We start from the raw sequence: 24,325 nt of genomic DNA, 5'->3' as shown, positions 1-24,325 counted from the left end.
TTATATCGGTGGGCAATGATTGATCGCCGAGGACAATATCGGGGTCTGACAGTCCTGCTGACATGCCTGCTCGGCCTTGTAATCCTTAATCGCCATTATCTACTGTCAACACAGGGTCATTGATGTCATTATCCGCTTCACTGAAAAGGAATACGGTGAGATCGGAAACCACACAAGAAGGCCGGGTCTTCCCATCAGGATATTGCGGGCTGCTTGTCCTGACTGTCGCGAAGCTTCGCTCGGAAGTCTTGGACTCCATTCATTTCCTTCCATGGCTCCAGGGCTATGATGTTGGACGTCAGAGCTCTTGGGCCATTCTCCGAGGCACATGCAGAGGGTGCATGTATGCCATATTTTGCCGCGGCAACGTGGCTTTGGTCGGGATCTTCGGTAAAGTGGAACGTGGCGCCAGTCGTTAAACCAGGATCCCTGGCTGCCTCGGCTAGTAGATAGAGCACAATGGACTTGGAAGTGTTGTACAGTCCTAGGAAATCAACATAACCCCGAGAAAATTGAATAAATTGTTATTTATACCGTAGCTAGTATACCTTCCCCTACTCCTTAAGTACTGTAGGTGTTTCTGCCAGGCGCAATACATACTTCTTTGCAGATACCTTACCCGCTTCCAGATTCTTTAAAACACCCTCGAGTCCAGCCAACCCTCCCTCAGCAATCTCATAAGGATGTCCCGAAAACCAGCCGTCGGCCAGGCCAAGACTAACTAGATTGTAAATGGTAGCACCAAATTCTGCATTTCCAACCTTGAATCCCTCTTTGGCGGACTCGTGGATATGGCCAACATTAGATCCTAGCACCGTGATTCCCCCAATTACCGAGTCCTCTTTAGGAATAACACTCATGATCTTTCCGTTCTCTGCATAAACGACTTTGGAAAGCATCTCCAGGCTTGCTTCATCAGACACAGTATCGTAGGCATAAGAGATAGTATGCTTTTCTGCGACCTTGCGAAGCTCCTTATTCACATGCTCAGGTCCCTGGCGGTAGTCGATGATGATGTCACCCTTGCTCTTATCAAGCAAGGTATCCACGAATGTAATACCATTGCCTGCGATGGCGATGATGGGATGGACATTCGAAAGGGCTGCAAACTTGATGGCGAAGGCTCCCACCGCTGTTGCGGCTCCGTCAACCACCAGGGGCGTTGGGACAGTGACAGGGCTCCATGGCAGAGGCAGTTGGAGTCTCTGATAAACGCCAAGAGCAGCGGTCATGCTGGCGAGCGGGATCGTGGCGCCCTCTGTGTATGTGTCAGAAAAGAGGCATGAATTATATATGCAAAAGGAAACTCATACCTTCAAATGTGGTGGGATTGGGGAGATGGAATGCTGACTTAGCGGCCGCCACCGAGTACTCCGCGTAGCTACCATGAGGAGTAAACATCTGGTGGAAAGCAGCGACTCGGTCACCAGGACGGAATCCCGTGACTCCTTCGCCGACCGCCTCGACGTAGCCGGCGATATCGTCACCATGATTCGCTGGGTCTCCGCCCATCAACTTGGGCATTTTCCAGTCCTTAGGGTTTGTGCCTGACACGACTGTACGAATGAGGAGCTCGCCTGGCCTGGGTTTAGGCACAGGAACATCGCGGATCTCGACGTTGAGGTCTTTGTTGGTGTATGCTTCCTTCATCATTATTAATGGTTATGCTGTTTATTCTGCTATGATTATCTGAGAGCAAAGGTTTAGTATGGCGACAGATATGCTTTATATACCTAGAACTGTCTGTTGCTCACGATTGAATCTATCGCAACATCCTAGATATTCGGGTTTAGGACTTAAGTGCACTATTACTAATTATATGAATACATGCTGTAAACAATCTTAGCGAGGGGGGTGCCGCAATTTGTCTATAGGGTTGCTTACTAGATCAAAGTGAAGAAAACGCAAGGGAGCAATAGGGTAGAGTGAGACCCACAATTGAGAAACAGATGCATTATGGGCTTCAGAAGACCCATCTCAATTTGTAATCTCAGGGCGGTGTTGTGTTGGAGAAATCTCAGAAGTGAGATCACACTGCGGATTTTGCGTTTTCTCTAATGCGACTTTCTTAATTGTAATAAATTAAATATTCCTTAAAAGGGCTTATATATAGTCTTATCCCTGCCCCGATATATAAACATAAAAGAAAGCCAGTACATTTGACTATTACCTATCAACAATACGCATTCTACAATAAGACCCAACAAATCCCACTTGCCTAGCCAAACCAAAATCAATCATAATGGCCCCAGTTATTTCAGACCACGAACTTATCCGCAATTGCATCGCACGTTACTGCATCGGTGTTGATCTCAAAGACTGGAACACATTTTCAAGCGCCTTCCTTGACAACGGCAAAGTCGACTTCCCAGGGCCTGGCGGCCTTGTTGAAGGGGTCACAGCAATCACGGCGACAGTGCAGGGCATGGCCGGGAATTTGCAGACACAACATGCTCTAACCACGCAGCTCATCGAAGTCACAGGCGAAAAGACTGCCCGTGCCACTACGTATTGCACGACTGAGATATTCGGCGTGGGCGAGGATAAAGGCAAACGTGTAACTAGTTGGGGCCTGTATCAAGATAAGCTTGTCAAGGGCAATTTCGACGGGCGAGACAATTGGAAGATCGCTGAGCGTATCGCAACCCTGGCAGCGCCTCTCATGGGAGATTTGTCCTTACTTTCCAAGTAGTGGCTTATGAGAGGATGAGTCGAAGGAAAGGCTAGAGAGGCTAATACATCGTGTTGTTGTGCCCGGAGACTTGCACCAAGTTTGGGAATGAATAATAGACTGTGATGGGTTTCTACAAACTCTAGGATAGAGTGATAGATCCCCGAATCGAGGCATCCACGTCAGCCTTTCGGATTCCTGGAACAGGACCAAGGCACATGGCATTCTCCGCGAGTAGATACACGAGCTTGTCGAGGTTGACAGTGACCCGGGAGGCTGTTTCGATACCTTGAGTAGTCTTTTGATTGAAGTCAGACTGTAGGTCGCCGGCTATAGCGCTCGAATGGATTTGGCGGGTGGCAGAACGTTTCCATTGTCTCGGACTCGGGAGCCCGAAAGCCAAATAGTCTGCTGGCTCATGGCCGGGAAAACCAGCCAATGAAGATACAAAGGCGCGTTGCTCCATAGGTATACTCTGCGCGTCACCTGGGACAGATGATCGATACATGGTGTTGCCTGTAGTTGCTGTGCCGCTCGTAACAGCATTGCACATATAGATCCCCCGCTCTTCCAGATACTCTTCTACATCCATAGCCTCAAGCCACTCTCCCTGGAGGTGCGGAGAGTTGGTGTCCAGTATTGTCCTTGTCTTGCCTCTCACGATCCGTTGCAAGAACGGAGCTGGCATCCTCAACACGGCTTTGTACTCGCCTTCAACAACGCGGTACATGTTCGGGAGCTGGGAAGCAGAGTGCATCGGATACTTGAAATCACCCACAGAAGCATTGAATAGCGACAGGCCTCGCAGCGAATTAACCATTAGGAGCTCCACGCCTAGCAGCTGGAGAGGAAGAGCCAAGGCTGGAAATTGGCTTCCATCTACAGTGCTGTTAGATAAGACGAACACCACGCGCTCGAAGCAGGCTCTTTCGAGCCTTGCCGGCACTGGAATCTGTTTAGAAGTGCTGGTCCGTAGAGATATAGTCATGGCTCCGGAATCTACCGGGGTTGACTTATGTGGAGCCAGCACTCCAGGAGCATGTCGTCGAAAGGTAGTGCTTAGATCATCCGGAGCATGCATCAAGGGTAGCTTCTTGTTCGTGCTAGATGCAATGGTAACCATTTGTCCCACGGCATCTTCCAGGTGGAGAAGAAGGTCTGGCGAGCTTTGAACCTGTGGGGTATCGAGAAGTCGCTGATGGAGCGTGGAAAAGGTTGCTAATGCGTTGTCCAGAGCGCGGTTAAGCTCTTCAGCCCGGATCCTGTGGGATTCTTGAGCTTGTTGTTTCCGGGCGCGGTATGACCTTTGTGCAAGACGCATCACCAGCCTTTTCTTCTGGAACGAGAGGGCCCTCGTTAGCTTCATGATGCTTGCAAAGCAGGCGAGTCAGGTCTTCTTGTTACCCAGAGACTGACCTGCTGACTGTCTACCACATCTTGCACGTCTTGGATTGGAGGACGGCCACGACGAGCCGGCTGCGAGTTATCCATTTCTGTCAATAAGATAGGTAGGATTGAGGAGTTGTCGATAAAGATGCGCTGGCTAGGTAACGCGAGTGGTCAGGGTCGATGGGGAGGGGAGGGATGATAAATCGATGCGACAAATTGCGGAGACACTAAGATGGCTTGCCTCAGGTAATCAACAGGTACATCATACAATCATCTTGGGCTAGTTACAAGACAAGACGCCTGTTGACAAATTGCACGCTGTTGGGCATGGGGCTATGAAGACAAATTGCGGGTCTACGCTAGATTATAAATAAGATTAAGGTTGGAACTAGCGGAACTTCAAGTCCTCGAATCAAGACCTCCCTACGACCGATGGACGGAACAGGAGCGTCGGATTGGAATTCGAGGGAACCAAAGCATTTTTGCCGCCAACTACCTACTGTTTCTGTGCTGGGGGTCTGTATGTCTTCGGGCAATCCTTCGGTGGTCCAGCCTGGGCCACGAGGAAATGAGCATAATCCCAAAAATGATGGCTTTTCACGGACCAAACCGGCCCGACGTGGCCGGCCTCCGATCCGATGCAAGCGGTAGAGCTCCCGAAGAGGAGGTTTTACCTAAGGCACGTGGAGAAAATTTGCTCTACCTGGCCTATGGAGGCTAGTACCTCTAGAATCAGACTTAAGTGCGACAGTCGCTTTCACAGAGCCTGGAAAAGAAGGGCTGTTGAAGTCAGAACTCGGAGAGGGTTTGGACAGAGCAGCTTAGCAAGTTTCTAGACGACGCGTTGCCGACCTTTACCAGACTGCATGAGCACGGAATCTACTACTCTCGCATGTAGGATCATAGCGTTGTGGAGTTGTCAGCCGACGGTGGGCATTTTCTTACAAGCCTATATATGGAAGTTCTGACCACCATTTTAAGCCCACTACATAATGTTGAGTCATCCTAGTGAAAAGGTGAAAATCAGCGATGCCAAATATTTAAAATAGTAAAGAACTTAATTCTGCCTCTATAACCCAGATCATGGAGCTTTGTATGGGGAACTCGGTGGCCCGGACAAAACATTCTATACTATCCACATTGTTGAGCTCCGAGGCATGGACTTGAGCTTGAAGCACTTCCATAGTCTTAAGGTCCAAATGGTTGGCTGCATAGCTAGGAGTACGTTTCTGAGGATGTCCGACCTCGTAGCTGCATATCGGAATCTCAGAGTACTGGATTGAGGTCCAAGGATTTCAGAGACATTAGTCTCCAATATCACAATAGTTAAAGTTGTGACCTTCTCCTGGAAAACGATTCATGTTCATTCATCCCACGGACCGTTAGTGGAAGGCAGAGAGGCCAAACTTTGAGAATAATACAGACCTTATTGCCACTTTTTATACGCAGTTAAGAGGGCTCAAAAGTCAAGACCATGGGGCTCCAAGTGTGGAACACCGTGTCTCAGAGCTCTCGAAGCTCAGGCCAAGACTTCTGACCTCCAAATACTGAGCACAACGGTCGGAGCTTAACCCCAGGGATCTCCAGACCACTGAGCCTCGAGAAGTGAGCTCCTTGATCTGGAGGTCGCTTCAGAGAAATCTCGACTTTCGTAACTCCGTGGTGGGCGTTCCTTGAATCTAGTCTCCTCTTGATAACATCCAGACCAATGAACTTCTTGGTCTTGCCTAAGAACGCCCAGCTTCTCGACCTTTCTATCAGGAGCACCGTGGCCCTGAAACCCTGGCCCGGGATCACTCTTGTGAACCTGTCGACCCTGCAGATCCCCGCTGACACCTTTGTCAATCGGAACTCCTGCTCACGGAGCCCCTTGAGACCGGATCTCATTATCACTGGACTCTGAATCCAACAGCTCCGCATCCGAAGCTCCCTGGTTCTGACTTTACAATATGGAAACGCAGAGACTTTTCTCAACAGAAGGACTAAGTAACCTACCAATATCACCCCCGATGTCCTTTGGAGTAAAGTCTTGAGGGATCTTCGTGAACGGAACTGGAGAGGTGAGAGAGTGAAGGATAGGCAGCTTCAAGTCGAGCCGGGTGGCGATCAAGATGACGCAGAAGATGTAGCAATAAAGGTGGGAATATGTAAGGCGAGGCGAAAGATAAAGAAAAAAGGAAGCCAAAAGAACAAATAGAAGAAGAAGAGGAGGAGATAGAGCAAGAAAGACTGGCAGTCGCGAGGCCTTAACCTTAGGTGCTCACCTTCCATCCCAGCATCAAAGCATGACAGTTTAACGATAATAAACTCACGGAATACAAGGTTAAGTCACAAAGCAACCCTGATACCTGAAATAATAAAGTATGCTACTCTAAATAAGACAGAACTCACATACCTAGCCCGCAAGGAGTCCGGGACTTGAAAAATTGACGAGAGTCAAGCGCCTCTTCCCATGCCGTTTTCTATAAAGCCATACAGCAAAATGAATATCTCGCACACCGCTTCCCTTAAGATGACTGACGCCGTGCTTTTTTGCGCCGGTAGGGACGCATACCCAATCGGCCTCGCAACCATCTCCGGGAATCCCCATCCTCGAGTGTTATCGAATCTCACTGGCGCTTGATTCCGAACTGTGAGATGCTTGGCGGTGAGCTCCAAGAAAAAGGATAGATTGAGTCAAGTTCAAGAGCAGCGATATGATGGGGAGTATCATTCTTAATGCTAAGAGGCTCCAGCATCTGCGGGAAGAACAGTGACCTCGCCATGCAGCCCTTCGAGTTATTGTTTACTACTATCACGCACGAGTTCGCGAGACACTTTTATTATATTCCAATTAATATCTCGGCACTGTAGTCTATACTTTTGACTGCATTTTGTATTCTCTGCCTCCATCTTGGGTCTGCGCCCGCGCTAAGATCCGATAATCTTTTCACAGTCTATGACTGACTGCGATACTCTAAGGCCCTGGACCGGAAGTCGAGTAAAGAAATTTATTGACCAGAAAAGAGACCCTCTATTTCCTGTTTTCCAAACTCCGAAACCTTAAAAACGCTTCGCTGATGATATGCTTCCCCTGACCCTTCCTCTCTCTCTCTTATGTTGATGCAATCCAAAGCCTCCTGCCATTTAGATCCTACCGTCCTTGCTTGTTTAATCATTAGTTATGTCGGATTTCTAGGTTCCGCTCAACATGGATACACCTCTACTTCTTAGAGAGCTTAGTGCGCTTTGGTTGAGGTTGATTCAGCTCATCATCGCCGTCATAGTCGCCATTCCTTCGCTTTCGTAAGACCTTCCACTTGGTCGCTGGATCATTCATTTTGTCGATGATGCCGTGAGATTCAAACTCCTTCTCTACCCCAATTGAACCTTCTTCATGTCCGTGGTCAGGTCGAATCAGCTCGTCCTCGTCGTCATTCCTGCGCTTTCTGGAGTGCAGACCTCCTTCACGGTTATTATTAGTATCGACGACAAGTGTCGGAATATTCAGGTTGCGCTCAGCCCGTCTGTCAAGAAGACTTTGCGACTCTCCTCGGGAGCAGAATTCCTCAGAGCGGAAAGGAAAGGCGCGAGGCTCGTGGAGAAGATCTTTCCATAGTGAGATCACGTTAGGCTGGTCGAAATTGTTGAAGTGCTGGATTTGAGCGATGCTATTCTTGAGGGATTGGGAGATATTGTGGGCGGGATTTAGTTGATCAAGAAGCTGTTGCATTTGGTTGGCGCACAACCGGAGCTGGTAGCGGACCCGATCCTTCTTGCCCATGGCGGAGAAGGGTGTGAAGGATGCTAAAAGGCGACCTTCGGGCGTTCTTCCGAGGTTACTCATTTGTTGAGTCTGTCTGTGAAGACCCTGACCTGACTGTGACGTGTGGTGAGGTGAGTTGCGGTGAAAGACAGACGTATGACAGAACTAAGTCCGGTGGGAGGTAAGTCCATCTTATTCCGAAGCTCAAGAATATCGTGACTAAACAGCTCTTTGTCTGTAACCCAACTGACCGGGGCGGTGAAGTTGAGAGTTGGGTGGATTTATGATATGTTACATGTGGGTTACCAGATACTATCTACCAGGAGCACCCAGCCTCGCCATAAATAAACCTCGTGTCCTTTCCAGTTCCAGTCTTGCTATGGTACTTAAAGCAGTACTTCGTCGACTGTCCCTTGTACTTGAAGTGTGCCCTTTTCCTAGGTATATCTACACAGCACTCCCTGATCGACCCCCGGTTATACTTGCAGCCATCAATGGGCACAAAGTCCTTAATTGCATGCTCGGTTCCATCATTGGAGTAGATATACACGTCGTTGCCAGAGAACAACTTGGCGGGCGTGATCACAAGACGTCTAGCCAGGACAGAGCTAGCAGCGGCGACTAAGAGAATGGGATACGAGAGCTGCATTTTATCTATCCGCCCAAGAAACCAAGGGATATTAGCGGACCGACCTATCGACGTTCGTTGCCGGGTGAACTTACACGATTGGCACGAGGGCAGCGGTGGGATTGAGAGTGGGAGTAATAGAAGGTGTTATGGCGATGAGTGACAAAACAATACTCGAGGTAGATAATGAGATGGGGGCCTTCTTATAGACACAAATTAAGGCCAAGTGCATCGCACCACCGAGAGATGAGTCTTGCAAACAGGCATGTCGTCCAGCCACTTCACACATTAGAGCTTGGCGCATCTATACTACCTGCCTATTTAGGCTCAGGCGACTAGATACGCAGCAACATATCTTTTCCCACGTAGTATCCGCCAGCCTTTATTGCTAAGGAAATTATCTGCAAGTCGCTCGATAAGCGATATAAAGGCAAGGATAGTTAAAGAGGTTGTAGGGTGCGGCGGAACACGTACTATAAAGTCCAACTGTGGCAGTTAATCACAACGAGAGGTTATCAATCGCTAAGGTAAGGGGATACTCCCTCTCAGGGGGTTACGGTTAAATGATTTACACACTTTGTGTCTCCAGCGGGGGTACACCTGGAGCACAACGCCGTGAAACCATGCTGCAGACTTCCTATGTCAAGAGTGGTACTGTAAATCAGTTGCTGCCTTAGAGGTATATAAGGTGGTAAGCGTGCATAAGGAGCCTGCTCGCAGCAGGGCCTGCGGTCCGGCGGATAAGCTCCTCCCGACTGTCAGCATCCACAAGTACATCATCCATGTACCAGGATACCAGGCCCTTGCAACGCGCAAGGGCGTGGTCCATAAAGCGCTGGAACACCGCTGGCGCCGTCTTAAGCCCGAACGGCCTGCATGTGAACCAATAGTCAACGTCGTCGTATATGTAAGTAGTGAGGTACTGCATTTCCTTAGGCACGCTGATGCGGAAAAAATGTTGCTGAGATCCACAAGTAAGAACCACTTGGCCCCGGTTAGGTATGGTAGTGGCGCAGGTCCTGCAGGCGCGGCAGCAGCTAATCGAAATCCTTAATTACTTAATTGGCGGGGGTGCAATTAATGCATACGTGCACTGTATGAACTTGGCCTGCATTCATTTTTACACTTGTCCGCTTACCGTTGGGTTTCAAGCATAGACCGCACATGCAGAGGTCTTCATTGGTATTGGCATGCAGTTGCCAGTCAGCTTTGTTGGCTCACAGCCTGGTCTGCTGCAAGCTTACCCCACAACTCGTGCATATTCCAGGCAGAAATGCAAGCCATAAAACAGAGTCGGCGCTTAAATTACACTAATGTCCTTGGCATGGTCTTCGGAAGTAACAATGCACTTGATCTCACCTTCGTCGACAAATGCCATCCCGATGACGACGAAACTCTCTTATATAGATCATGTTCGTAAACGAACACAAACGAACCCTTGCCTGAAGCCTTTTGTCGACTACCTTGTCAAAGAGCCTCGCTTTAGGAGTAGGGTGCACATACTCGACATCCACACCTCCCCTTCCTCTGTGTTCCAAGCAGTTGAAATCCCAGAGGAAGAGATCTCTCGTATCTATCAGCATAGCCCCCTCGTCTGCACTCGAATAGTCTTGGTCGAAAATATCAACTCTCGTCTCATGAGTCGAATCGGAGAGGCACTTGATATTGACCCGTTTTTTTTTGCTGGTCATGTCATTACTGATTTTAAAGACATCGAGAAAGCACCCCTGCCCCCATCTCTAGCAACTCTGCCATCCATCGCTGCTGAAAAAGGATATTTAAACATCCACTTCCAACAGGTGCTAGATCTGGGAAGCTCAGCTACCTTCGGAAACGTGGCTTATTCTTTAAAAAGTGATTCTAATACTCCTCGAAATGTCAGGCGTCTACCTTCACCTTATTGGGAGACAGCTTGGCCTGGGTAGAGGCTGTTGCTCCATGCTTGTTAAGCGGTTAAAGAATACGTCGACGTCGATTTGTAAGTTAATTCCGAGATCCTTTTTTTCAATTTTATGATCTGACACTTCTGAAGGCCTGCTCTTAGTTGACCTCCCGATCACTCGTGTCCAAGCTGAATTTCAGAAAACCTTTCCAGCCACGCGCCTTCATGGGGGAATCGAGGACTTCGAACAGTCGGCCTCCTCCAGCGCTCTCTCCTATCAATCAGCTGACAAATATTGGAATAACTATTCCATACTTAGTTGTTTACTCTATTATTTTGGAAGTAACCATTCAATGTTTCAGGATGTCCCTGTAACTATCTTGGGCCTAGCATACTACCCCGTGCGCATCATTCTTAATGAATGGAATGTATATACCAGTTTAGTCAGCCGGTACTCTAAGTATTATGAATATTCTATAAGTGATATTACTTATAGACTTCATAATGATGATATCATTGACCTCCAGCGGTGGCGTCGACGAAGCCAGCAAAGTCAACACAAGTTAACAGCACTTGTAGACTTTATCAACTTCCATCTTGAGGAAGAACCCAAGCAGAAGCGTTGGACTCTGGTTCTCCAAGATATCCGCTATTTACAGCGACAAATTGAGATCTACAGTATGTCTCTAGAACAGATGCTTGCAGTAGCAACTTCAATGGTTCAAATTCTCGATTCAAGGAGATCGATTGTAGAGGCTCTTCACATCAAACGTCTAACGTATGTCGCCTTGGTTTTTATACCGCTTTCATGGGTCGCAAGCCTCTTTAGTATGGGCGAAGGATTCTTACCGGGGCAGGAATTCTTTTGGATATATTTTTGTATAAGTCTTCCCTTAGTTGTTTTTGTCTTGTTACTATCTGCCGCTCCATATCATAAGCTCAGCAATTTATGTAAAAGGAAATAACAATCTACAGAAGGAATATTTTTATCTTAAATATATATTTAATATTAAAATTATTAGTTTTTGCTACGTAGAGCTGAGACTGGAAGAGTAAATGGCTTGTGGCTTTGATGTGATCTTCTTGAGATGGTGCTCTAGGTCTTGTGTAATCCACTAAACTATTTCTTTATAGTTGTCGACGAATTCGCAGGTTACTGTGCTAGATGGCCTTCTTAAGTAAGTTCATGAGGTTAATGAACCTCCGAAAGACTTAGAATCTACAGATCTGTATTGTAGACTTATGCTTTTCGGGAATCTATACAACCTCTCCGGACCTCCGAGACTTGAGATCCACGTACCGAAACTTATATATCTAAGTTCCATCTAGTCTCGAACCTTCGAGCGAGTTATCAGAGTGTCATGCTTTGAGTCACCAGGGGACTGAATCCAGATAAGCAGAGCCACATTTGCATAAAGGAATTTTGAACAGCAGCGACTCTAGATCTTCTCCCGCAGGGGTGTAAAGATATCCTTGAACACAATCTAGACCCTCAAGCTCACCTTGCATCTGCCGCACTATATATAGCTAGTCTTGAAGCAGCGCGATACGAATGATTATGTCAATTTGTCCATCGTACCAATGCTGAACCGTGGCGAAATTGTTTAGTGTCCCTTTTGAAGTTCTTCCTAGGCGACGGCGGGATGTCGATACTGACTCATTGAGGCGACACAAAGAATGACAGGAGATCCAGATCGAGAGCCATCTGTCATGAGATCAGAATCACGGAATTCAATGGGCAGATTTGAATTGCAACATTGCCGACTGAAACATCACGTCAAAGATAGGCTTCTGACTCGCCAGGGTCAAAAAAGTTGCTAAGACCGAACGCTTCCTTCGGGGGTAATCTTCAGTGGTTCTCCTGCAATTTCTATTGTCATATAACATAAAAAATCCAGCTCTTTATGCCTCCTCTTGTTCATCTGCTGCATTATCCGGAATACGAAGCTCGGAACTCCGAGCCTATGAGCTACGCTGAGCTACAGCTGTAGGTCACTTTCTCAACGGTAAAAAGGCCTACTGCAGTCTAGATAACGGCTTGATCACACTGGGCACCAGTAACACGGTCATCGAATATATGTATCCTTCGCATGTTCACCTCCAGAGTGGCCATTCAGGACTTTTCTATTGTAATCTCTAATGATTCGATGATGCCCCCGATGCCGCTTCTCTCTATTCCAGATGCGCAATACGTTTTTGCTGAGCTCAAATTTCCATTGCAGCCACATATGAAATTTGGTAATACTACCACGATCATGGTCTATTCTTGCATGAATCTCTTCGTGAGCCCCGGAAACGCAGTTTAAGATAGCACAACGGATTGCACCCGACATTATAGCCCGCCAATGATGTGGCGCAGGCTATCCCATCCTCTCAAGTTAGAATGATGTACCCGATAACCATGGTCTGGTCTTTGAAGTCCATGTCTGAGAAATTCGTGAACCTAGTGTCCTTGCCACCAAAATCCGAGTTCCTCGAGTCCGTGTCTTGGAAGCCCGGTTCCATGGCTTCGAGTTCGTCTGAAAGAAATCGATTCAGTTCTAGCTGGTTTGCTACAGTGATCTTTGGCGTTATACACGGTAAGTTCTTAAATTAAGCTAATGCAGGGGCCGACGGGGAGTTCTCATCCGAACCCATCTAGCATTCAACCATCTCTTCAACAGGCATAATCGATACCCGGAGCAGTGACTATTGCAAAAGTTGAGCCAGTAAATATGTCGATGCTTGGCTATTGCACTGATTCATTGGCCTGATAGCCCATTTAGAAGCCATAAATACCTATGCACTGATCCCGGATCGAAGCAGGTATGTCGTAGTTGTTGAGGTTGATGTAAAGATAAGAATCGCCTGGCCGAGATGTAACTCGGGTGAGTGCTTTGTCTGAGGAATAAGGCCATGTTGAACCTTACAGAGGATATCCAAAACCATCTCGGCAGGATCTTTTCAATGCGTCTTACATGTCAATGTCATGCTGCACACCAAGCAATGGGGCAGGCGCATCGTGATATCCGCAACAACTTTCGTTGAGGATAAGTTATGAATAAGGTCTTTTAAATCTGGCTACCTGGCACATCAGCAACAGTAATCATGCAATCAAGTGCGCCTCAAAACACGACCGTTGCCAATTTCTCTTGGCTATATACAAAGTCTCGATTGCATGGCTATCCTCTTGATAATACTGCTGAGAAGATCTGGCTGACTCTGACTTAAGCACGGGCCAGAAGCCCAATTGACTCTCGTTGTGGCCCGGGCTTAGATCTCATCTGCAATCTTAAGATGTCTCTATATCTTATCGCACGTGCATGATCCAGATAAAGTTTATCTTAGTCTCACGCTTGTACCATCTTAAGATTCGCGATCCTCTCTGATTGGTGGGATTAAATCCAATGCGTAATTCGCTGTGTCCATTTAACAACCAATGTCCTTTTGAGACGCCTTCAATCAAAGGCTGACGAGGGCTGGTATTGTCTTTTGTGACGGTAAATTTATGAACACAAATTGATTTATGCTGGTTGCTATTTCTAAGCATATCTTACGCGGGATGTATAGAATTTAGGGAAGGGAAGAGTTTAATCATCAAAGAGACATGAGAGAGTCCTCTAGGGTAACCTCTTGATGATAGGTAAGGAAAAGTGCCACCACCCACCAAGTGCAAAGAGCCAAGTCATACTGCCGGCTTCTTTGAATTTCAGTTATAGTAATGATTCCTTGATTTCGAGTCTAATTCAGATCCATAGCAACATTTCTATACAGCACGTTAAGATAAATCGCAAGTTTGAGCAAATTTATTGCACCGCCCTCCGAACCCTTCGAACGGACAATATAATCTCGCAATTTATATGCCAATATCTTCATCTCAAGGTTCATGGCAATGGTCCAGTGGTAGTTGTCGATATACATCGATACCGAAGCGCAGAGTTCCCATTTTTCTCAGGAGCATGAGTGGCCTGACGTGTCTCTGAATACACAAGCAAATGCTTAGTTGACGCTTTTGGTTATACTAATATTTACTCAAATACTCTACTTTCCTTCTGGCATGCACTTGATCTCAAGCACACGCTGCCAAGAGCATCAACTTGCATCTGATTGGCTCATCCAACCCGTTATCTCGAAACGCATAGAAGATCAAATCCAAGCAATGCATTCATGAATCAAAATAAACCACATCAAAGGGCCGATCCGTTCCGACTTTTCACAATGCGGCTGAGTCCCAGCTCCCATTACTTTAATCCAAGTTATTTAAACATAGAGGCCTTGCCTTCGTAGGTTCATGTGACAGCGTCGTCGTCCTCGCTCGGTTGCTCAGCCTGTAGATTGATAAGATCCGGACTCATGCCTGTTGTCGTGTTTACTGCACGGCTTGGAAAGCCATATAGAAACGTACTGGAATTCGTGAGGTCCAAGTTGTAAGTAGGGGGTGTCGGCTCGGTGTTGTTCTGGGCAGTGGGAACCGACCTCTTCTCATCCTGGAAAAGAGAACACACCGCACATAATTACATGCCGGTTTTCTCCAGCTTCTATTATGTACAGGAACGGTCTGTCGAATACCAGGACCTCCTCGCTGACCACCGTAGAGCGTTTCCGCGCCACCATGACGACAGTCGCCGCTGTGGCTTCAGCCCCTTCCTCGTCAACCTTGATGGAGGCCTCATGGCTGATGGCCGTGACCTCCGTGGGTCCCGACCCCATTTCAGGATAGTTGCCTTTGATCGGGAACCCAAGACCTGCCAGCTCATCCATCAGCGAGACCTTGCTTCTGGTTTCGAACTTGGGAAATCCAAATTTACTCAATTTCCTCCTCCGGAATGAAGGACCATCTGACTTGGTCGTGGATAACTGCTCGACGAGTGACCTTATTGTAATTCCAGGATTGGGAAGCCATGCGACCAAGGCCGCCGGTGAAGAGTCTGATTCCGTGGCATACGGAACTCGGACAGCGGTATAATTGCTGCTGGACGCTGTTTCAACATACTCCTTATAAAGAAACATCATCTCTGCTGCTCGGATGCTCCCATTCTCCAGGTGGAAGGGATGCTCTAAAACTGTGTTGTCCCGATTGAACTTGGTCTTCCATGTACCTCTGAAAGCTGTAGCGTTTGCAAGAACGACATGGCATTTGCGCAAGGCGCGCGAGCTAAGCAAATCCGTGATTCGGCCTAGCGTGTTTTGGGATATCCAGGAATTAATATCCTTTACCGAATCGGCAAGGGATGGGAATTGCCACGACTGAGCTTGGAATGCCTCTAGATACTTCTTGTATTTAGTCGCAATTTCGACTGATTGGTCGACAAAGACCGCGTTGGCCAGTGATATAATATCCTGTTTAGCTAGAGGTGCTAGGTCTGCGTGTAAAAGTGAGACATGTGCCTCCAAACCTTCAGCTACGCCGAGCTTCTGCTGTAATTGTGATCGGCGGTGGGAATCTGCTGCCCCAGCTAGCATAGCGACGGCTATGAGGACTGAAATTGGCGATAGAACCGATGCCTCGACTTGATCAGCGTGCTGGAAGCCAGCGACGCGCTGCAATAAGCTCCACTCTATGTTTTGAGTGGTCTGGGTGATTGAGGGACAAGTGGCCAGTTCATCCTTTTCTTGATACCTCTGCTCCACTAACTGCTGCGCATGCTTGCCCGGTGCTGAGGATGGGCCGGATAGTTGGTGCGGTATTTGCTGGAGGCGCGGGGCTGGAACGGGTGTGTCCCAAGACGATGCGGTCTCAATGACAGGATCTTTCCTAGCGAGGCGCTTTGAGCGACGAGGTAAATCCATAGCGAGGCTAAGATATTGGACAGTGGTAGCAGTAGATATGAAAGTTTCATTAATTGGAAGTTGAGACATAAAGATTCTTGGGGTTCTTCCCTTCGCGCTACGAAAGCCCCCGCATTCAACGTCACGAGTCAGCGGCTCGGTCCGCTGCTAGAGTTTGAGGTTAACCTGTATTCGAATATGAATCCCCTAGAGAAGAGAATCATAATATAGCGATGATTGTTGTGACCACTGATGATGACCAATTAATCCACGAACTGTGAACTTTTGGACGCGCATCTTTTGAACCCAACGCCTTAGAGCGTTGTTACGGGCACAAATTGTAACATTACAAGCGCTACTGACCATTAAGAGACGTGGCAACCCAACCTGCTCAGTACAACCCCCTGCGTATCCTGTCAACATAACCTAATACGGACTAGCTCCCCTGTTTGGAATCCCAACCATCACCAACTTGGTGAAAATTCGTGCCTTACATAGCTAATTTATGTTTATTTATTGTCTGCGATACCTGAAAAGTAAAATAAGGAAAAACATTAATCTTGCATCAACATAGTTTCCCTTAGACATAAGCATCGATTGCATCAACGATGATCGCTGTCAGATTCGCCTGAAACCTCGCTACCCTACAGCAGTCATCAATGTCAACCTTACTCCTCATAATAGGCAGAAGTGTATCAACGTTATTCTTTGTGGCTATGAGGAAAGAAGCCACCCAGTCTTGCTTCCCAATTTTCTTAAACATAATTTTCTAGAAGCAGGAGTCAGCTGGCACCCATAACAATCGTGACCATCAGGCGAGAACGTACCTTGGAAGCAAATGTGCCCAAGAAGCTTTTATCAATATCGAAGTGTGAGATAAGCTCATCAGCGATAGCTTTGCTGTCAGAGCGGCAGAGCTGGCCGACGGTGCTACAGTCTGCAATCAGACGCTTCGCGGCCTGGGACTGTTCACCTGAAGCACCATAGACGACATCAAAAGTCTCTGGACTGCCATCAAAAGCATCCAGAGCTTTTCCTAAATCGGTTGCGCGCTCATCATAGCGAATGAGGTCCTGTAGGATCTCAGGTCCAGTACTACCAGTCTTGAGCTCACAGGCTGTGACCAGGGTGCCTGATGCAAGAAGGAGTGCTGTCTTGAAAAGCTTCATAATCGACGACAGACCTGGAAATTCTGCAAAGATATATGTAAATGCTCGCGAATGAAAAAGTAGAATACTTGTCATAATAATTGTTGGAACAATCATTGCCAGGTACTTATATGTTTCTCTTTTTAGGGCGACGACCGAATCGTGTTGACGCCATCATTCTTGATAACTCCTTGGAGTCATGCCAGTACCACACCAATGCAAGTAAATACCCCTAGTATCGCAAGAAATGGTTCTGGTCAGTGCCATACATGAACGGGTCATGCTGTCTCAGTTCCAAGCTTCTTCGATGAAAAACGCGAGTCTGGAGCATCATACATTATGCGGATTAACTTCCCACCAATCTCTGTCGACAATAGACGAGCAATGAATCACTGGAGTTGTGCCTGTGAGACATAAGGAGCTTCGTACTTCTTTGGGATTGGAGGGAGAACTATTGGTGAGCGCCATGGCTTTTCCTCACAGGCTTAACCGTCCCGTCTTCAAATGATTTGCTTTGTCTCAGAATCAGTCGTGGAGAGCCGTGCCGTGTAGAGCCGTGCCGTGCCGTGCCGTTCTTGGATCCATAGATCGCCATTACTGTAGTCCGAATTGTTCCGGATTTGACCTGTCACATGAACCTGAAGTGTTTCTCTTGTTCTATGTATCATACCGTCGATTTTCATTTGAGATCGGTGTTCGAGAGTGAAAACCCAACCTTTTAGCTCTCGGACTCATTTTGTGAAGGGAACTTGACTCTATATGCTCGAATAGCCTTCTTTTATGCTGGAATTAGGAGCATAAAATAGGCGCATCATCGTACATTGTTTCGGCTGAGCTGACCTGCCAAGGCTTGATAGAAACGCACCATACGTCTAGCCGATTTTGTTTTCGCATTCAGATTTACTACAGGAAGAATGTAGATGCAAGGCTATAAAGCAGGAAGAGATGGACTTCATGACCAATCGTCATCCATACATGTGCATCTAAATGGAATAAACAAATTGACTGACCCCTGTGGCAAGCTCCTCAAGTTTCATCCTTGGCCCAAATTAGGCCTCGCTCCCGCTGAAATCTCCCTTGAAACAACATCACAACGCTCGTTCAAAGAAAACCCGAGTCACAGTGCCGTAGTTCATGTGCGGAACGGCACAACAGATGTCCCCTACGACATCGGAGTTGTTGCGATAGGCCTGCACCACATTCTCGATCGGTGAGACATACTCCGAGTTGATAACAGTGCCCGTTGACCCATCAGCATTTTTCCGAGGGTATACAGGATGGAGGATAGTGGTGTACTGGCAGTTGTTGTAATTTAGCCCCATGATTTGTATAGGGAGCTCGGCCAGCGTATATCGCATAAAGCTCTCAATTCTTTTCTCAGTTAGAGTGGCAACAGCTAACCGGCGCTTGATATAGAACTCAGAGCTTGATCGTAGATCTTTCTCAAATGACCCTCGGTACTTATACATAATATCCAGCAGCTTATGGTAGTCTTCATCTTCGATATCTGACCAGCGTAAAATGGCTATAGTGGCCGAAAGCTGCTTGTCGTCACCAAGCTGATTAATCGTATCGTGAAGGATTGCCTCTAATTCATCGCCTTTTATGGTCGCTGCGCGCTGGGCTTTGCCAATAGTCATTTTCTTTGGAATCATCATTTCATATTTATGAATGTCATCACAAATAAGAAAGACGATATCGTTGAACCTTTCCTGAAGAGAATTGACGAGATCACGGATGTTATCGGAAACCCGCAAGGGAGTCTCTCCAAGACTGATGGCCACAGCGCAGCGGCTATTAGCAGCAGACGTTTCAATTTCAAGAGGATACATGATTTTTCGCGTTGCGTTTTGAGAAAGACGGTAGAAAATAGCTTGGTGATTGTTGTTGATGGCTCTCAAATTGTCTTTCTTCGCGGCTGGAGAGAGGGTTTATATAAGTAGCCCATAGCAGCATTTTCGAACGCGCTTTCCTGACGAGTTGAAGAATGATGTAAATAGACGTCATGGCCAAACATTAGACGTCATCATACCGATTCAGAATGTCTTTATTCTCGCCTCTGACGATTCAACAACATAGTATGATCAGATCCGTTGCGACGACAGCCGATACGATTGTAAAGTGATGACAACATCCCACATCAATACCGTCACGCATCGAAATCGGCTTTCGGCGCACGGATCTAGGGCCAGTCATTCACAAGGCCTCAGACTATTTTTCGATTTGATCATATGCACGAGGTGATCGCAACAAATAGCCAGGTTGTGTATAGTTCCGTATCTGAGCTAAGAGCACGTCATTGATAAAGCAGCCGGTATTGTTTCATCGTTATTTAGTGACGATTAGATCTTGATGAACCATATGCGTCGACTGACAGCTACGTCCGAGGCCATCGTCATCGGATAGACTGCTATAATCGGCATTGATCCACATACGAATTGAAGGGTTGGCAGGAGGTTCGAGTAACCTGTTACGTTGTTCCAGTGAAACAGAGACAATTTTAAATTTGTGTAGCGATCCTCTCAATCTATTTAGTTCACTACCAAATGACATTATCTCGTACAAAACTTTACTATTTGGTTTTTACGCGATCACGAACTATCATGCTCTATTTCTATACACCTTAGCGCTGTCTTCCTTTGTCATAGCTAATCAGACACTCGTTGAGCTGTGTCCTTAGACCTTAATCCTAACATTAGTGCCCACTCTGGCCACTCTTAGAGCTGTAAAGAATAATGCGCTGAGTAACATTGAGATACCGGTGAAGACCTGTGCGGGGAAATAACTCCCATTTGTGTGCTGAATAAGGGTGCCACTAATCGAAGGGCCGGTCAGGAGGGCCACGCTGGTGAGACTTGTCACCATGCCTGCGCGTGTCGCCAATTTCTGAGGGTCAGTCGTCAGGGAGCCGAGGAATGCGAATGAGAGAGCTTGCACGGAATGTGCAACAAATCCATAAAACACGGCGAAGATGTAGAGGCCGATCTGGCTCTGGACTTGGCTCCAAAGAAATGCGAGCAAGCTAGCCAGTGCTGTTAAGGGTATGAGCAGGTTCAGGACGCCGGTACATTTTGCGGCGACTATGCCAGGCGCCAGGCGACCGATAAGACCCGCACCATTTAGTACAAGAATCAAATTGACTGTGCCTGTCATACCGATGGAATCCCCGGCAAAAGTGCCGATATAGAAGAAAACAGTGTAAAGACCCCAAAACGTAAAGTACATAGCGACCGTAAAAAACCAGAACTGAATTTCTCTCAGTGCTGAAGGGTCGATCAAAGGTCCAGACTTGCGGGGAGCTAGTCGCGGTGAATACCAGATCAGACACGGAATGTAGGTCAGAAGCATTACGAAACCAATGCATCGCATTGCCCAACCGTATCCGGCACCTTGAGCAGCAATAAGACGTTCTGTCAGAACTGGAAACACTAGACCGCCGGTTGCTGCACCAGAAGACCCAATACTGATAGCTATAGCACGCTTTGTGCTGAAGTAAGTCGACGTGACAGCCATAGAAGGGACTAGCACGAGACCATTGCCGATACCAACACAGACACCCTGCGAGAGAAATATCTGGTAGTATGAGGAACCCAGAGATGCCATGAGAATTCCAAGAAGCTGAAAAAAGACGCCTATGATGAAGGTGATTCTGAAATAGCCCATGTCAGTGGCCCGACCGGAAAACGTGCCAATAACAAAGAGGCAGAAGACTTGGACGCTTCCAATCCAAGAAATTGTTGACTGTGACTGGCTTGAGAGAAGTTCAGCTGCATAGTATTGCTGGAATACTCCAAAGCTATTATTTACACCCCAGGTATTGAAGCAAACGATGTGCAAGAAGACTGCATGCATCCAAGCTTTTGATCCGCCGTCGGGTGGTGAAGATATCGCAGTGGAACCAGCGGCATGACCCTCGGCTTGTTTCTCGTGTAGCGATACCCGGGGCGGTATGTGGTCATCAGTAACAGATGATTGTGAGTGGCTGTGATGAAAGATCATTGTGATATATTGCTTGGTCAAACAACCCAAGTTTGATGTTGTATATGCTCGGAAGACCTAGACGGCTGTAATGCAGCTTGTCCACTGCCCGAATCAAGCCAGCTTTGAAGTTAACATATACGCCGATACTCAGGCATACTGATACAATACCTGCTTCAAGTGTAAGCATCATCGAGAAAATAGTTCAGCGACCTTTTCCTGTTATCCAGTCTTCGATATTCTGTCAAACGTCACTGATAAGAAAGTGGATGAATACAAAGGTGCTATACGTGTAGAAAAGAGACTTGGGTCTCACATAAGTGTAGCAGGGCGTCCATGAGGCGTAAATGTATAAAATATCTTTCATCACACCATCTCCGACAGGGTTGTCTCATTCATCTTGAATTTTTATAACTAATCACACAATAGCTTCTGACATCTTTCCCCTTTGCGAAGATAACAGGCAAATCTCCTGTGAACTCCGGCGAACAGTGCCTCTTTGTGGGCTGTCATCATTGAGTAGAAGATATAGCGATACGTGTCGACTCTAAACTCTTCCATATACTGCAGGTGTCTCAAATGTGCCGTGTTTCGGATGAGCCGTCTCTTATTTGGGCCATATACTGCCATAGAATTCTTTTGTTATTTTCAGTTATCCCACGCCCAGGATAATCGTGCGATTCGTAACTCAGGTTTTAAATGCAAACAATTGTTAGTGATGCATCCTTCTGTCGGTCGAAAGTGATGGCGAATCAGGACCCTAGAGCCGACGAACTACGTGTCACATTTGTCTTGTTTTGAGGCCCCCTATGACATCCCATTTGCGGCAGAATCGCATTCCACAACCGGATTGGATAGATTCCGCAACGCGGCTTCATCCTGGTGTAATCCTTATCAGTCTATATATTCGGGCTTAGAAAGATAGGAAAGCAATCTGCTAGAACCCGATGGTCGTGTACCAAGAAAGAATCCTGTTAACTATATCTAATAATTCGTAAGCATAGTCCTTTAAAATAATTCTTAAAATGGAATAATGCATGAAACACTGGTAGATAAGTCCTGTATGTACTGGCGTATAAGCAGATGACCTGTAGAAGCTAAATTTTTACTGGTTGGGTCCTTGGCACCAGGTCATTTCGCTGCATGCATTACACAATGTGTTCCAGCTGCACAGACGGCTCGGAGCTGCATGGACGGCACAGAGAGCGCCACCATGCGTTACTACATTTCTACCAAATGCAGCGTTATCAGTGGTCCTTTGGCGGGAGCCTCCATTGCACATGTTAAGCTCGCAAAAGTTTGTTTTAATTAGGAAGAATAACGTTTACTCCGCTAGCTTGCGATGGAATGCCAAACAGGACTGCTAGACATAAGCACATATAGGCACTCCAGCATGACCCAATGGAAAATCACTTGTGGTAAACCCTGCAGTCAATCTGGGCTTTGTTTTCAAGAAATAGATCAATCTACGGCGGAGCGGGCTGCTGGATTTAGAAGCCAACAATCTGGCAACTTATGTTATAGACATCTTGACCCATCTTGGCACACTTTTCCACTGATTAGCGAGATTCACTCGCATAAAATGTTGAATCACATACATTGTCTCGCTACGATGCTTATATCGCTCATTACGCCCTTTTACCAATGGCGAGATGGTCGGAGGCCTCAATATCACACTGACCGATATACGGAAACGTATACCTGCCGGCTTTTAATGAGTGGTTTGCGCCCAATCTATAGCAGGATCACTAATCAGGGTCTAGAGCAAGATTCAAGTTCAAGGTTTGGGCATGTTTTCATAACAGACTTTCTGGATATTAACCTTAAGATATAATAAAAGTATTAAGTCTGGTTAATTATAGCTATTGCCGTTAATAAAGCCTCTCTGTAATTGCAGAAATTGCTTTAAATAAGTATTAATAGTAAAATCTAGAAAAGCTTTATAATAAGTAATTAGCCTATTATCTCCTTACTTAAATATATCATACAAGGCTTCTAGGAAGTAGTAATAACTATTATTATAACTATAGCTCTAATTGCCTTATATAATAGCAGATTACTGACTATTAGTTATAGGAGAAGTGCCTCAATGCGATAGAAAGTCTATAATAACCAGTATAGCAGGAAAAGAAAAGATGTTATACTGAACCGACTTTAGCATACGCTTACAAATATCTTTCGATATAATGTGCGTATGGCGCTGAGCGCCTGCAGTAAAGGTTGGTAATGAAGTTATCTGAGACATTTTAAGCAGAATAATACAGTAATTTAAGTTAAAGTATTTATGGGTCCTTAAAAGGTATTATTAAGGTTACTTTAGAATAAAGAAAATGATATTGAAATCAGAGGGATAGCCATTCGGAGCCATTTTATATCATTTATAGTTTCTCGTGATTCACCCATTCTTAAGCAGGAGATTTCCGTCAATTTACGGTGGCTTGAAAAGCGAGACTAAACTTGTGTATGGAGTGAAGTCAATGGAGAGTGGTACATACGTAATGGTCGTATGATGCCATACTACATCTCCGATGCATCTTTCGGTGGTTGAAACTTGGAATTTGAGACAAAAGGTGATCCCGCTTCCACGAAAAGCATCACCATAATGTAATGACGTTTATAAAATTGCCCAGGATCGAAGTCCCTGAGACTCTGGATGATCACCATCGCAGCAATAGACACATGCCTTCCGGTGTTGACATTTGGAAAGACCTCTGGCCTCATTCGCATGAGTCATAGAAGAAACCATGCGATTCCGCCTATAGCCACATGAATCAGCCGTGGTGTAAACCAACATAGAGCTTCCTGTACGATAACGGACCGGGCAGTACTCCGTATGATCAAAGATAGACATGGTATAGCAGTTCCGGCTGCATTGAGAAGAGATAAGGCTCGGTATAACGTATAAGACGTCATATGTAGTGAGCTGAAGCTTATCAGGGCACGGGCAAGTGTCATGGCGCTCACCGAATTTGGGGACGTTGGGCGCAGGCATGTTTCACCCATTTACGATCGCTGGTTTCAAGGTCGCCCTACTTCCCGCCATCCATGATACAGTGTGGAATATTCATATGTCATTTTTGCTTCACATACTGTCACCGTGGCCTTTCATACTACCGGCTATGTCGCTCCATCTGTA

General features: G+C 46.6%; 11 protein-coding genes; 2 read left to right on the top strand and 9 right to left on the bottom strand.

The window, feature by feature from the left end:
- Window positions 1–194: 194 nt before the first annotated feature.
- FFUJ_14121 (related to NADPH:quinone reductase and related Zn-dependent oxidoreductases) lies at window positions 195–1,650 on the bottom strand (the record flags this gene model as incomplete). XM_023571245.1 has 3 exons in its annotated part: window positions 195–484; window positions 620–1,258; window positions 1,314–1,650. The coding sequence occupies 3 exons, from the start codon at window positions 1,648–1,650 to the stop codon at window positions 195–197; spliced, it is 1,266 nt and encodes a 421-aa protein (XP_023438291.1).
- A 592-nt stretch (window positions 1,651–2,242) lies between these two features.
- FFUJ_14122 (uncharacterized protein) lies at window positions 2,243–2,692 on the top strand (the record flags this gene model as incomplete). Its single annotated transcript, XM_023571244.1, has 1 exon — window positions 2,243–2,692. The coding sequence occupies one exon, from the start codon at window positions 2,243–2,245 to the stop codon at window positions 2,690–2,692; it is 450 nt and encodes a 149-aa protein (XP_023438290.1).
- Window positions 2,693–2,813: 121 nt separating this feature from the next.
- On the bottom strand, window positions 2,814–4,037 carry FFUJ_14123 (uncharacterized protein; the record flags this gene model as incomplete). Its single annotated transcript, XM_023571243.1, has 1 exon — window positions 2,814–4,037. The coding sequence occupies one exon, from the start codon at window positions 4,035–4,037 to the stop codon at window positions 2,814–2,816; it is 1,224 nt and encodes a 407-aa protein (XP_023438289.1).
- A 1,526-nt stretch (window positions 4,038–5,563) lies between these two features.
- FFUJ_14124 (uncharacterized protein) lies at window positions 5,564–5,947 on the bottom strand (the record flags this gene model as incomplete). The annotated part of the gene is made up of 1 exon (XM_023571242.1): window positions 5,564–5,947. The coding sequence occupies one exon, from the start codon at window positions 5,945–5,947 to the stop codon at window positions 5,564–5,566; it is 384 nt and encodes a 127-aa protein (XP_023438288.1).
- A 1,315-nt stretch (window positions 5,948–7,262) lies between these two features.
- FFUJ_14125 (uncharacterized protein) lies at window positions 7,263–7,886 on the bottom strand (the record flags this gene model as incomplete). Its single annotated transcript, XM_023571240.1, has 1 exon — window positions 7,263–7,886. One exon carries the CDS (start codon window positions 7,884–7,886, stop codon window positions 7,263–7,265), a length of 624 nt encoding a protein of 207 aa, XP_023438287.1.
- A 235-nt stretch (window positions 7,887–8,121) lies between these two features.
- Window positions 8,122–8,454, bottom strand: FFUJ_14126 (uncharacterized protein; the record flags this gene model as incomplete). The annotated part of the gene is made up of 1 exon (XM_023571239.1): window positions 8,122–8,454. One exon carries the CDS (start codon window positions 8,452–8,454, stop codon window positions 8,122–8,124), a length of 333 nt encoding a protein of 110 aa, XP_023438286.1.
- Window positions 8,455–9,776: 1,322 nt separating this feature from the next.
- On the top strand, window positions 9,777–11,371 carry FFUJ_14928 (uncharacterized protein; the record flags this gene model as incomplete). XM_023571238.1 is given in 5 exon segments in its annotated part: window positions 9,777–10,287; window positions 10,316–10,411; window positions 10,466–10,993; window positions 11,006–11,093; window positions 11,338–11,371. 5 exon segments carry the CDS (start codon window positions 9,777–9,779, stop codon window positions 11,369–11,371), a joined length of 1,257 nt encoding a protein of 418 aa, XP_023438326.1.
- A 3,212-nt stretch (window positions 11,372–14,583) lies between these two features.
- Window positions 14,584–16,084, bottom strand: FFUJ_14127 (uncharacterized protein; the record flags this gene model as incomplete). XM_023571237.1 has 2 exons in its annotated part: window positions 14,584–14,781; window positions 14,864–16,084. The coding sequence occupies 2 exons, from the start codon at window positions 16,082–16,084 to the stop codon at window positions 14,584–14,586; spliced, it is 1,419 nt and encodes a 472-aa protein (XP_023438285.1).
- A 559-nt stretch (window positions 16,085–16,643) lies between these two features.
- On the bottom strand, window positions 16,644–17,232 carry FFUJ_14128 (uncharacterized protein; the record flags this gene model as incomplete). XM_023571236.1 has 2 exons in its annotated part: window positions 16,644–16,832; window positions 16,891–17,232. 2 exons carry the CDS (start codon window positions 17,230–17,232, stop codon window positions 16,644–16,646), a joined length of 531 nt encoding a protein of 176 aa, XP_023438284.1.
- Window positions 17,233–18,299: 1,067 nt separating this feature from the next.
- FFUJ_14129 (uncharacterized protein) lies at window positions 18,300–19,043 on the bottom strand (the record flags this gene model as incomplete). The annotated part of the gene is made up of 1 exon (XM_023571235.1): window positions 18,300–19,043. The coding sequence occupies one exon, from the start codon at window positions 19,041–19,043 to the stop codon at window positions 18,300–18,302; it is 744 nt and encodes a 247-aa protein (XP_023438283.1).
- Window positions 19,044–19,887: 844 nt separating this feature from the next.
- Window positions 19,888–21,210, bottom strand: FFUJ_14130 (related to monocarboxylate transporter 4; the record flags this gene model as incomplete). Its single annotated transcript, XM_023571234.1, has 1 exon — window positions 19,888–21,210. The coding sequence occupies one exon, from the start codon at window positions 21,208–21,210 to the stop codon at window positions 19,888–19,890; it is 1,323 nt and encodes a 440-aa protein (XP_023438282.1).
- Between the last annotated feature and the right edge of the window lie 3,115 nt (window positions 21,211–24,325).

Source organism: Fusarium fujikuroi, chromosome FFUJ_chr12, assembly GCF_900079805.1.
Source record: "Fusarium fujikuroi IMI 58289 draft genome, chromosome FFUJ_chr12".
NCBI lineage: Eukaryota > Fungi > Ascomycota > Sordariomycetes > Hypocreales > Nectriaceae > Fusarium > Fusarium fujikuroi.
Note: the sequence above shows the minus strand (reverse complement) of the source record. Positions and strands in the feature narration are given on the sequence as shown.